General features: G+C 66.3%; 2 protein-coding genes across 6 annotated transcripts in view; both read left to right on the top strand.

Annotated features, from left to right (window-relative positions):
- The first annotated feature begins 99 nt into the window (after nucleotides 1–99).
- Nucleotides 100–965, top strand: LOC105854052 (ATP-binding cassette sub-family A member 7-like). Its single transcript, XM_012729430.1, has 3 exons — nucleotides 100–114; nucleotides 337–597; nucleotides 702–965. Exons 1-3 carry the CDS (start codon nucleotides 100–102, stop codon nucleotides 852–854), a joined length of 429 nt encoding a protein of 142 aa, XP_012584884.1. The 3' UTR covers nucleotides 855–965.
- Nucleotides 966–2,190: 1,225 nt separating this feature from the next.
- Nucleotides 2,191–11,289, top strand: part of HMHA1 (histocompatibility (minor) HA-1) — a 14,136-nt gene continuing 5,037 nt past the window's right edge. The window contains exons 1-19 of one of the 5 annotated variants that reach the window (XM_004688932.2): nucleotides 2,191–2,458; nucleotides 3,285–3,609; nucleotides 6,109–6,252; nucleotides 6,435–6,519; nucleotides 6,595–6,667; nucleotides 6,819–6,897; nucleotides 6,981–7,118; nucleotides 7,188–7,252; nucleotides 7,394–7,504; nucleotides 7,569–7,649; nucleotides 9,020–9,208; nucleotides 9,377–9,514; nucleotides 9,601–9,791; nucleotides 9,897–10,006; nucleotides 10,082–10,165; nucleotides 10,309–10,416; nucleotides 10,519–10,691; nucleotides 10,822–11,010; nucleotides 11,101–11,238. In XM_004688932.2, coding sequence (XP_004688989.1) covers nucleotides 2,369–2,458; nucleotides 3,285–3,609; nucleotides 6,109–6,252; nucleotides 6,435–6,519; nucleotides 6,595–6,667; nucleotides 6,819–6,897; nucleotides 6,981–7,118; nucleotides 7,188–7,252; nucleotides 7,394–7,504; nucleotides 7,569–7,649; nucleotides 9,020–9,208; nucleotides 9,377–9,514; nucleotides 9,601–9,791; nucleotides 9,897–10,006; nucleotides 10,082–10,165; nucleotides 10,309–10,416; nucleotides 10,519–10,691; nucleotides 10,822–11,010; nucleotides 11,101–11,238 — 2,511 coding nt within the window. In that variant the 5' untranslated portion in view covers nucleotides 2,191–2,368. Of the gene's footprint in view, nucleotides 2,459–2,565; nucleotides 2,656–3,284; nucleotides 3,610–6,108; nucleotides 6,253–6,434; nucleotides 6,520–6,594; nucleotides 6,668–6,818; nucleotides 6,898–6,980; nucleotides 7,119–7,187; nucleotides 7,253–7,393; nucleotides 7,505–7,568; nucleotides 7,650–9,019; nucleotides 9,209–9,376; nucleotides 9,515–9,600; nucleotides 9,792–9,896; nucleotides 10,166–10,308; nucleotides 10,417–10,518; nucleotides 10,692–10,821; nucleotides 11,011–11,100; nucleotides 11,239–11,289 lie in introns of those variants that run through there. The other 4 variants (XM_012729858.1, XM_012729857.1, XM_012729854.1 and 1 more) reach the window with 4 other exon arrangements.

The following is an 11,289-nucleotide window of genomic DNA, read 5'->3' as shown; positions in this document are numbered from 1 at the left end:
GTGAGTCTGCCGCCACTGTGCGGTCTCGGCCTGGGGGAGTGCTCGAGTCGGGTTGGGGCTTGGGGCGGGGGTTGGGGGAGGGGTACTGACCGAGTGGCCATGGCGCCGGGCACTGTGGGGGAGGCTCGTGGGCATTTGTAGACCGAGGGGAGCTGAGACTAAGCCGGCCAGGGGGCGCGGCCTGGAGAAGTGGGGCTAGAGAAGGTGAGCGGGTGGGCAGGGTCACGTGGCGGGTAAGGGGTTGGGGGGGGCCAGGTATCAAGGGCTGGGCCAGAAGGTGGCAGGAGGAGTGTGCCCAGGTTGTAGGGCAGGGCGGGCGGTGGGTTCATTCTGTAGCTCCGTGTCGCCCACTCCAGATTTGGGGCCGGCCACACGCTGACCCTGCGGGTGCCCGCGGCGCGGCCCGGGCCAGCTGTGGCCTTCCTGACTGAGACGTTCCCCGGAGCTGAGCTCCGAGAGGCGCACGGCAGCCGCCTGTGCTTCCAGCTGCCGCCGGGAGGGCCCTGCTCCCTGGCTCGAGTCTTTGGAGAGCTGGCAGCCCGCGGCAGGGAGCACGGTGTGGAGGAGTTCTCAGTGAGCCAGACCACCCTGGAGGAGGTGACCCCTGCTCCCCAGCGGGCTGTGGGTGGGGGTGAGATTGGAGACTGACCCTCAAACCAAACTCCCCTCATTCTTCTTCGTGGCTTCTCCTCCGGCTCTAGGTGTTCCTGTACTTCTCCAAGGACCAGGGAGAAGAGGAGGGGGAGAACAAGGAGGAGGCAGTAGTGGGGGCAGGCCCTGCACCAGGCCTCCAGCACCCCAAACTCATCACCCAGGTCCTGGACAGCCCCAGTACGACTGAGACTGTGCTCTGAGCCTCACTCCCCTTTGCACCAAGGACCTGGAGCGGGAAGCGGGAACTCGGTTCCCTGGGCTGCCAGAGACAGAAGTCCCGGGAGAAATAAAGAGCCTTGGTGGTGAAAGAGCTCCCGTGTCACACGCCAGCTGCACGCATGTCCACAGGTGCATCTGAGCTTGTGTCTGAAGTAGACCCCAGGCCCCCCGGTGTGTACACCTGCAGGTTTGTGGCCATGGACATAATTCATGGCGTGCAGGTGAAATCATGGTCAAGTCTACTGAGAGCCTGTGGTGCATTGGGGAGTGGGTGTGGCTCACATGATGTGTGGACTTCCTAAAAGCCTGGTCACGGACCCCAGGGCCCTGAGTGCCCACGTCTTCAGTCTGGTCCATAAGATAAACTTTAGGTGCCTAAAGTGGGCAGGTCAAGGGTTAGGACCGTCCTGGGTAGATCCCTTAGTAGGTCCCAGAAGACAGTCTGGAGCTCAAGCCTTCAGACCAGGCCAGAAGTCCACCCACCTGCCAGCTACTCCTCACCTGTGATCCTGACACGGGCAGTGAGGGGTGGGCAGGGATACAAATGGACCCAGCCCTGGGAGCCAAGATGGGCACTAGGGCTGTGGCCTGAATGCCCCGAGCCTCACAGATCTGCATTCCCACCTGAAGTCAGTGGGAGTTGAGGAGGGTAAAGGGCTTGGGGTTTGGGATTCCAGAAAGCGAGGGAAGAAAGAATTGAGGAGGCTAGAGGGGTCATGCTGGGGCTTGGAGAAAGGTGGTTGTGGGTGGGCAGGAGGGAGCAGGGATCTATCTGTAAATCGATGCCTCAGGGACTGGAGGAGGCCCCCTGGTGGGCTCTGGGGAGTCACCCACACTGCCACGCTGCCGTGCGGGAGCGGGTCTGGAGGCCCCTCCCCCGTCCCCCCCCAATGGTGGCCGTGGGAACTGAGCAGAGCCCCTGGGGCGCCAGGCTGGAGGCAGGATGCCCGGGAGAGAATGGGGCACGGGGCAGGTGACTGTGCCCCGGCTCTGAGTGCGGAGCTGTAGGTCACTGCCAGGGGCGCCTGGCGGAGCCTGAGCGCGGCTCTGCCCTCGGTGTCCTCGTGCGCGGGTGCTCTCCGGCGGGCGTCTGGGTGTGTTCGATTGTGGGGGGGCCGGCTTCCGCTCGGGGTGCACATCGAATCAGCGCGAACACCAGAAAACGGTCCGCGCGGGGCGCGCCGTCGAATCAGCTCTTCACACCAGAAAACGGAAGTTGGGGGCGGGCCGGGGCGGGGCCCGAGACCCCACCTCAAGCCCACTCTGCGGAGCGGCAGCCTGAGTCCCGGAGCCGCGGGCGCTTCGGGAGGGCTTTTCCTGTGAGCCGAGCGCCTGCCCCCGAGGGCTGGGCCTGTCACGTGCTCCGGCCAGTGGGGAGGGGGTGGCCGAGGCGATGTGGGCTCCAGGCGGCCGGTGCCGGTGCCCGGAGCTGCTGCGCTGAGGCCCCGGGCCGCTGACCCCAGGCCGCCCCTGGATACTGCGCTCCCGCCCCACCATGTTCTCCAGGAAGAAGCGGGAGCTCATGAAAACCCCTTCCATCTCGAAAAAGAACCGGGCGGGAAGCCCCAGCCCGCAGCTCTCGGGGGTGAGTCGCTACCGCTACCGGAACCCGGCAGGGACCTTGTAATGACATAAGCGGTGGGGGCCAGGGGCAGGCCGCACCCAGAGGCTGGCATCGCCGCCATGCTGGGCTGGAGGCAGGGCTCCTGCGCTACCTACAGTCCCCTGAGGGCTGGACGGCAGATGTGGAGATCCGGAGGGGGCCCTGGCGTTCAGCTCACGGTGAGAGCCTTTCGGGGTGGCTACTAGCCTTTCGGGGTGGCTACTACCCTGCCCACCGGGTCCAGGCTGACTGCTAGGCCCAGGGGACGGGTGGGGAGGACGACAGGGTGGGGTGGGGTGGGGTGGGGTGGGCGGAGTTGGGTCTGGGACTCTGGGGAGAGCCGCAGGCTCACAGGGCAGGTGGATCGGGTCCTGGGGTTCATGTGGGTAAGGGCCTGGGGAGGGTCTCCAGGACTGTAGGGGCTACAGCGTTTGGGGCGACTGCGGGTTTCAGGGTTTAGCTAGAGGAATCAACAATAATATCTTTATCAAGAAGTACGTGCTGCACCCCGAAGGGCCTACGGGAGGGTGCCGGATCTTCCACCCAGCAGCAGGAAGTGGGGTGCCTCTGCCCTGTACAGGCCCCACCCTAAGTTGTGGTTTAGGCAGACTTGTTTGTGAAAGCTGGAGAGAAGAGGATGTTGGGTAACAGGTGTGGGAGGGGCTGGTATGAAATCTCAGCCCTGTGACCCCTGACCCTTGACCCATGGTGGGTCAGGCCCAAGATCTTCCAGAGCCTCAGTGCACCTCTGGGGACGGAGGCAGTGCCGGGGCGGCAGCCCTGACTCACCAGCCCCCCCGCCCTCCAGGAGCTGACCAAGAGAGACGGGGCCGATGCGGTGCCTCAGGGATCCAGCCTGGAGCCACCAGGTGCGGCCTCGAATGTCAAGGCCACAGGCACCCTGAAGCGGCCCACCAGCCTGAGCCGCCATGCCAGCGCGGCCGGCTTCCCGCTATCTGGTGCCGGTTCCTGGACACTAGGCCGCGGCCACCGCAGCCCACTGCCAGCGGCCAGCCCCGAGGTGCCCGTGGAGGGGCCCAGCCCTGACCTCATGGAGCTCTCCTCAGTGATCACGGACGTCACCCGCTTTGCTGAGAGCCTTGAAAAGCTCAGGGACTGTATTCTGCAAGATGGTGAGGCCTGGGGGAGGCACCCCGCGGAAGGGGGTTGCAAGGAGGGCCCCGGGGAACAAGCCTGGGCAGCCACGTCTCTGGGGGATGCTTGGTGGGAACAGGAGAGGGGCTTGAGGCAAAGGAGCTCTGAGCGCAGAGTAGAGATGCGCTCGAGGGCAAGGCTTGGCTGTCTGGCGTGGGGGTGTGTGCAGCTGAAGGCAGGACCTGAGGGTGGTGGAGAACGGGCAGGTGTGAGAGCAGAGGTGGGCGAGGTCGGCCTGGGCTGCGAGCAGGTGGTGGCGCAGGCCCGGGTCTGGAGCGGGGCTGATTGATGGGGTCGGGCAGACGGGCAAGCGAGCCCAGTGGCTGGGAGTGCGGATGCCCGTTCGTTTTCTCCTCTGCCCTGGCCCTGACAGGCGGCTTCCTGCCCGTTATTTTCATCTGCTTCCTGTTTGTCCCTGGTGGCCTGGAGGGCACCTCGGGGCCCGCAGGCTGCCTCCGCCCGCTGTTCCGGAACTGTAGTGTAGTGTGGCGGTGTGGAGCTGGCCAGGCCCTCTGACCGGCCCTCAGGTGTCGCTTTACACATGAAGAAACCGAGGCCTTGAGCGGGCGGCCCTGGGGGCATCGGAGTGGACGGAGTGGACGCAGCTCCGCCTGGGCCCTGGCGCTGGCGCTGGTGCTGAGCTCTGCAAGGGCGGCCAGGCCCTGCGGGGTGGGGTGGGCAGGGGTTATCTGGTCTCGGGCGGGTGCCTCACATTTCCTGGGGAAACTCTCTAATCTCAGTTCCTTTCCCATCCTGCTCCTGGGGCTTCCTTGGAGGCGAGGCCTGGGCGGGGCTGAGGCCAAGGGCCTTCTGCAGGAAGTGGGGCCAGAGCCAGGAAGGTGGGGGACCCTGGGGTGGAATACTTTGGTTGTGAGACCCAGCCTGGTCACCTCCCTCTGTAAGATGGAGCGACAGTGCCCACAGCAACTGTGACCACTGTGTCCCCTCATACTGCGATTGTTGTGGGCACAGTCAGCCCCACAGCGAGTCTGGGGACCCCCCGCAGGTCAGGCTCTGACTTGCAGCAGGGTTCACTGGGGTGCCGCCCTGTTAGCTGGGGCTACCCTGGCCTGCCTTGGGGTGTCCTCACCCTGTGCTTTGGCGCTGGACCTCAGTTTCCCTGTTGGCCAGCTGAGGCTGAGCCAGTCCTGAGGCGTGCCCAGGCAGCATGCTGTGCTGCTGAAGGGTCTTGCCTGCCCTCAGCTTCCCAGGTAGGGGGGCGGCGTGGATCCCAGTGGCAAAGACCTAGGCCCCCTGTGGGAGGAGGGAAGACCCTGGGAGGGCACCCCGGCTGGTCTCCCCAAGGCTGGCTGCCCTGGATTTTTTTTTTTAAAGATTTATTTATGTACACAGAACAGGGGTGCAGGCCAGAGGTGCAGGGGTGGTGAGAGGATTCACCAGAGGCAGAGTGGGGAGCATACAGGCAGATCAATGAAGTCCACTGCTGAGGGAGCAGCAGGTGAGACATGCCAGGCCATGTGGGTCACCTCCGGGGTGGGGATCGAATTGGCACCCAAGCCCCCGCAGCCAGCTTCACAGTGCTGCGCTTTAACCCGCTGCGCCACCAGGGAGGGCCCATCCCTGGATTCTTAGAGGCCCACTGCCCTGAGCTCCTTGGATTCAAGCAGTGAGAGTACTTGGGTACCCAGGGCAGGGAAGTGGGGGGAGCGCACCGGGTCCACCGGGCCGGTGACCCTGTTGGGGGTCTCCTGGGAGTGGCATTCAGGGGTCCATTTCAGGTTTTTTTTTTTTGTTTTTTTTTTTTTTAGTAGTGGGGAGCAGCGGGGGAGACAGGAGAGGTCTGCTGTACCCTGGGGGTCACTCCCTGGCCGGGGATCGAACTCGCACAGAGGGGGCTGCGGCCAGCTTCATAGTGTTGCGCTTTAACCTGTTGCGCCACCAGAGAGGCCCTAGTAGAGCGATTTAAAACCTCGAAGACTCACATCTGACCTCAACCCTGCCCGCTGTGACGCCTCCTGTGCCCCCACTGCCCTGAGACCGAGCCGGGAAGGGCCTTCTGCCTGCACAGCTGGTGTGGGGGGACGCTGCCTGGCCCCTGAGCTCGCTTCCACCCTGCCTCCGTGGCCCTCTCTGCAGAATGGGGGTGCTGCACAGCTTGTGCTGGGGGAGAGCGAGACACTGGAGGCCTGTGGCCAGCAGGCGGAGCAGGGAGACATCTGGACAGCTGTGTGGGGGCTGAGGGGTTGGGGCCCGAAAGGCCCAAGTGGGCTGCAGGGAGAGGGCCGCCGGGGGTTTGCTTTCCGCCGACGAGGAGAGAGTGGGCTCAGCAGAGGTGACTGCCGAGGCCCGGATCTGCCCTTGTGGGTCTGGTCAGCAGCCGAGAGGGCCGGTGCCCACCTCGCTACACAGTGAGCCTTGGGCAGCAGCCTCTCCCTCCTGTTTCGCCCCCTGGAGAGCAGTCTGAGGGGGGAGGGAGGTGCTCCCTGGGCTGCCCCCCACGTCTGCTCCGTCCACAGATCGGCTGGAGGCGCGGCGGCCGGTGGCCCACGAACACCTGGGCGAGGCCCTGCGAGTGCTGCGCCAGCTCACCTGCAAGTACCCGCCGCTCAACACCGTGGAGGTGCTCACTGCCGCCTGCAGCCTCATCGCCCAGGTCAAAGGTCAGCAGGCCGGGCTGGGCAGGCAGTGCCTGATGCGGCTTTCCGGGCTGGGACGTCTGAAGTGGACGCTGAAGGGCTCACAGGAGGTTGATGGTGCAGCTGCTGCAATGCTCCCCCGGCCCAGGGGCTCCCCGCAGTGGCTGCGGGGAGCAGCCCCCCGAATGCTTGTTTCTGCCCCCCAGCTTTCCACTATGAGTGCAACAAAGAGTCGGACAAGCAGGAGTTTTACAAAGCCTTGGAGGCTATTTCCTTCTCCTTCAGCTGCACGTGAGTGGGTGACCGTGGCGTGGGGGGGTGTGGGGGGGGCCCCGAGCCTCTTGATGCCAGCCGCCTGCCCTGCAGGGTGTCTGAGTTCCTCTTGGGTGAAGTGGACGGCAACAACTTCCTGTCAGTGCCGGTGGGGGACCCTGGCCAGGTGAGCAGGGCTGGCCTGCATGGGCGAGGGGGCGGGAGGGTGAGGCGCCCCTCTGGCCCCTGTCCCTCTGCCCGGGGAGGGGCGGGCTGCGTCTGTGGCGTCAGGCAGGGCCCGGCCCTGGGCCGGACTCACCTGTCTTCCTTCTGTGCAGTCCCTGGAGAACCTGGACGGACCGCGGGGAGAGGGGGCCCAGGCCCAGGCCGGCGCCGAGGACGGTGACGGTGACGAGGGTGAGCCGCCCACCTGGGCGCCGGGCGGAGGGGCCGCGGCGGCGTGGGGGGCTGGGCTGGGAGGCTGACGGCGCCCCCCGCAGGCTGCCTGCCCTCCGAGGAGGTGGACATGCTGCTGCAGCGCTGCGAGGGCGGCGTGGGTGCGGCGCTGCAGTACGCCAAGGACATGGCCAAGTACATGAAGGACCTCATCGGCTACCTGGAGAAGCGCACCATGCTGGGTGAGCGCTGTGCCCAGGGGCGGCGCCCCCCGCCCCCCCGCCCCCGCCTTACACGTGTCCCCCCCGCAGAGATGGACTTCGCCAAAGGTGTGCAGAAGATCGCCCAAAGCTGCCGACAGAGCTTCATGCAGGAGGTAGGGCCCAGGCGCGGGCAGGGCCCCAGGCCCGCGTGTGGGCCTCCCGTCTATGCTGGTGACGGCCGCCGGGGTGGGGAGGGGAGCGGGGTGCCCTGGGGGTTCAAAGTGACGGGTCCCCTCCTCCCACTGCCCCCACAGCGCCACATGCCCCTCCTGTCCCTCTACTCACTGGCCCTGGAGCAGGACCTGGATTTTGGCCACAGCTTGGTGCAAGCCGTGAGCATACTGCAGACCCAGACCTTCATACAGGTGGGCAGCGCCCTGGGCGGCCGGTGGGCGTGTCAGGGCCCCCACTCACAGCGCTTCTCCCCAGCCTCTGAACCTGCGGCGACTGGAGCACGAGAAGCGCAGGAAGGAGATCAAGGAGTCGTGGCACCGGGCCCAGAGGAAGCTGGTACTGTGGGGCGGGCGGCCTCGAGGGTGCGCTAGCCCCGCGCCCCAACCTCGCGGGGGCCAGGCCTCCCGGTGCTCCCCGGCCAGGTCATCAGGGCCGCAGCACTAGTGGCTGCGAAGAGCAGATTGGGGCGGGGAGACGGAGCCTGTCGCAGCTCCCGCTGGCCTCCGTGTGGGTGTTTCCTCGTGCGTCTCCTCGAGGTTGTTTCGGGCACGCGTCTCTTATTTGCGCTGTAACTGGGTCCGGAGTCTTTGGCGAGGAGCCCCGTCCCCCCCGCGCGCCCCCCGGTGTCCCTGCACGTCCTCGCAGCCGCCCGCGCTCCTGCTCGTCCTCGCCGGCCGTGCCCAGGGCCTCGTCAGACCCCCTCGGCCCTGGGACGTGGCACTGCTGGCCCCGCGGCCGCTTGACGAAATCCCTGTCGGCGGACCTTTGTGGTGCTGAGCTGGTGTCGCAGGCGGCGCGCCCGTCGGGCTCGGCAATAACCCGCGCAGCGCCCGAAACGGAACTGTGGTTCTGGGCGTGAGCGTGCCGACTGCCTGGCGCCACAGCCACGGGTTCCCTCTTGTGTGGACTCCGGGTCCATGTCCTTTTCTCACTTTGGGGTAGGTCGTGGTCTGCTTCTGACTGATTCGCCAGCGCTCTTTACATATTAGAGAACCAATCTTTGGCTTCCCGTCTCTCCATTTGTTGTCTCCATTTGTATTTTACCTGTGGTATATATATATATTTTAATTTTTAATTATTTGTGCACACAAGAGGCATGGGGGGTGAGTAGGGAGCAGAACAGGCAGGCAGACTGAAACCCACTGCTGAGGGGAGCAGCGGGGAGACGGGAGGAGTCTGCTGCGCCCTGGGGTCCCTCCCTGGCCGGGGTCGAACTGGGGTGCAGAGGCCGCGGCCGGCGGCATGGTGCATTTCACGTCGCTCACTGAGAGGCCTGGTTTCTGCTGGGTAAGCTCACTGGTTCCTTCATGCTCACGCCTCTGGCGGAGCAGCTGTGAGGCGCCGGAAGCCCACTGGGTCTTGACGTAAGCACTCTCATTGCCACCCCTGAGGGTGCCCGACTTCCTGCCTGGTGGCCTTGTTGTTCTCATCTGAAGGAAGGGAAATGAAAGAAAGCCACAAGTCCCGTGACTTGTCAGAGCTTAGCTGGGCCTCAGTTCGCTGCTACATGGGCACAGCAGGCCCCTTTGTGGCCCCTCTGTCACCCCGACTCCTCCACGGCCGGCTCTGGGGCAGAGCCTCTGCTCACCCAGCTGGAACAGGGGGTCTTGCGGCGAGAGAGGTGGGTGGCAGAGTGGCAGGAAGGGGGAGAGGAGTTCGGGGGGGACAGGCTTGGAAGTGGCCGCCGTCCCCCCCTGCCCCCGCAGCAAGAGGCTGAGTCCAACCTGCGCAAGGCCAAGCAGAGCTACAACCAGCGCTCCGAGGACCACGACAAGGCCCGCCTCCTGGTGGCCAGGGCCGAGGAGGAGCAGTCCGGCGCGGCGCCTGGGGCGGGGGGGTCTGCCCTCAAGACCCTGGAGAAGCGGCGGCGCCTGGAGGAGGAGGCCAAGAACAAGGTGAGGGTAGCGGCCGCGCCTGGCGCACTGTGGGAAGCCGCGGGGGCTCTGTGCCAGCCGCGTCACGCCGGGGTGCTCGGGGCCTGCCTGCGGGCCCCGCCCGGGTCCGGCCTGGGACCGGAGGGCTGAGCCGGGGCTGAGCCCTCGCCTCCCGCTCGCCGCACCCAGGCGGAGGAGGCCATGGCCACGTACCGCACCTGCATCGCGGATGCCAAGACACAGAAGCAGGAGTTGGAGGACACCAAGGTGACAGTGCTGCGGCAGACCCAAGAGGTCATCCGGCAGAGCGACCAGACCATCAAGTCGGTGCGTGCGGCAGGGCGCCCCGCCCACCCGCGGGCGGCGGGCGGCGGGCAGCGTGGTGCCGCCCCTCACCCGGCGCCCGCCCGCAGGTCACCATCTCCTACTACCAGATGATGCACATGCAGACGGCGCAGCTGCCCGTGCACTTCCAGATGCTGTGCGAGAGCAGCAAGCTGTACGACCCGGGCCAGCAGTACGCCTCCCACGTGCGCCAGCTGCAGCGCGGCGAGGAGCCCGACGTGCACTACGACTTTGAGCCCCACGTCTCGGCCGTCGCGTGGTACAGAGTGGGCCAGGCGCGGAGTCCGGCCCCCCTGCGGGGCGGCCCGACGAGGCCCCCGTGACCCCCATCGCCACTTCTCTTCCCGGCTGTGTGTCCCCCTAGGTCTCCGGTCACGCGTGGCCGCAAAGGCAGCTTCAGCGGAGGTGACGGTGTGGGGTCAGAGGCCACCAGCAGCCCCCCAGAGGAAGGGGCACTTGCCAAGGAGCACAAGGGTGAGTGTGGGCAGGACCCGCGGCAGGTCCCCCGCCCCCCGCAGCCCTCGGTCACCAGCAGGCTCCCTTCCTCAGGTGGGCGCACACACAGGGTGAACAAGTCGTGGCCAGTCCCCACGTCAGAGTCTGCAGGCAGCCTGGACCCTGCCTCTGGCTCAGGTGGGGGGGCTTCCCTGGGCTGCCCTTCCCTTTGAGGGGCGTCGGGGCCTCGTGGGCGCCGGGGGTGTGCCCTGGGGGAGCCCCTGGCGGACCCTGAGCTGGCCCCTCCTGGCTCAGGGGTCTGACCTGCTTGTTCCCGCCAGGGGACTTTAAGCAGCTAGAGCGGACCTCATCCAGCGGCACCATGTCCTCCAGCGAGGAGCTCGCCGGCAGCCAGGACAGCGGTGCAGCGGCACCGGCCTTCGAGCCAGGTGAGGGCCCGCCGAGCTGGGTGGTGTGGGGGAGACCAGGGCTTCTGCCCCGTGGGCCTGGCCCTGGCTGCGCGGCTGACTGCCTGTCGGCCTGCTCTGCAGCTGACCTCAATGGCATGGCTCCCGAGCTGCCAGTGGCCGTGCACAGCGGGCCCTTCCAGCACGTGGCGCTGTCCAAGGCGGCCCGCACCCACCGGCTGCGCAAGCTCCGCACCCCTGCCAAGTGCCGGGAATGCAACAGCTACGTGTACTTCCAGGGTGCCGAGTGCGAGGAGGTGAGCGGGCGAGCGGCTGGGAGCCAGCGGGAGCGGGCGGCCGAGGGGTGCGCGGGGTGCGCATGTGGTTTAGGTGTGACATCACACTGGGCTGGGGTGGGAAGGATGGCTCACTCCGCACCGTCCCCAGTGCTGCCTGGCTTGCCACAAGAAGTGTCTGGAGACACTGGCCATCCAGTGTGGACACAAGAAGCTACAGGGACGCCTGCAGCTCTTTGGCCAGGACTTCAGCCAGGCGGCGCGTGACAGCCCGGACCTCATACCCTTCGTGATCAAGAAGTGCATCTCCGAGATCGAGCGGCGCGCTCTGCGCACTAAGGTGACCCCCACGGGGACAGCGGTGGGGGTTCGGCGGTGGGTGGGGCCTGGAAGGGGAGGTAGGCTCGGACCTGAATGACCGGCCCCCCAGGGTATTTACCGGGTGAACGGGGTGAAGACGCGCGTAGAGAAGCTGTGCCAGACTTTCGAAAACGCCAAGGAGCTGGTGGAGCTGAGCCAGGCCTCACCCCACGACGTCAGCAACGTCCTCAAACTCTACCTGCGCCAGGTGAGAGGGGCGGAGGCCAGGTGAGCGGGGTGGAATCCAGGTAGGTGAACC

The sequence above is a fragment of the Condylura cristata genome, unplaced genomic scaffold, assembly GCF_000260355.1.
Source record: "Condylura cristata isolate star-nosed mole 26May11 unplaced genomic scaffold, ConCri1.0 scaffold00025, whole genome shotgun sequence".
NCBI lineage: Eukaryota > Metazoa > Chordata > Mammalia > Eulipotyphla > Talpidae > Condylura > Condylura cristata.
The sequence above is the reverse complement of the archived record's forward strand: the minus strand, read 5'-3'. Positions and strand labels throughout refer to the sequence as shown.

Bases quoted from the DNA above. Each gene is read 5' to 3' on its own strand.
- LOC105854052 (XM_012729430.1), top strand. The intron at 598-701 runs GTGACCCCTGCT...CTCCGGCTCTAG, and splicing joins GCCAGACCACCCTGGAGGAG to GTGTTCCTGTACTTCTCCAA.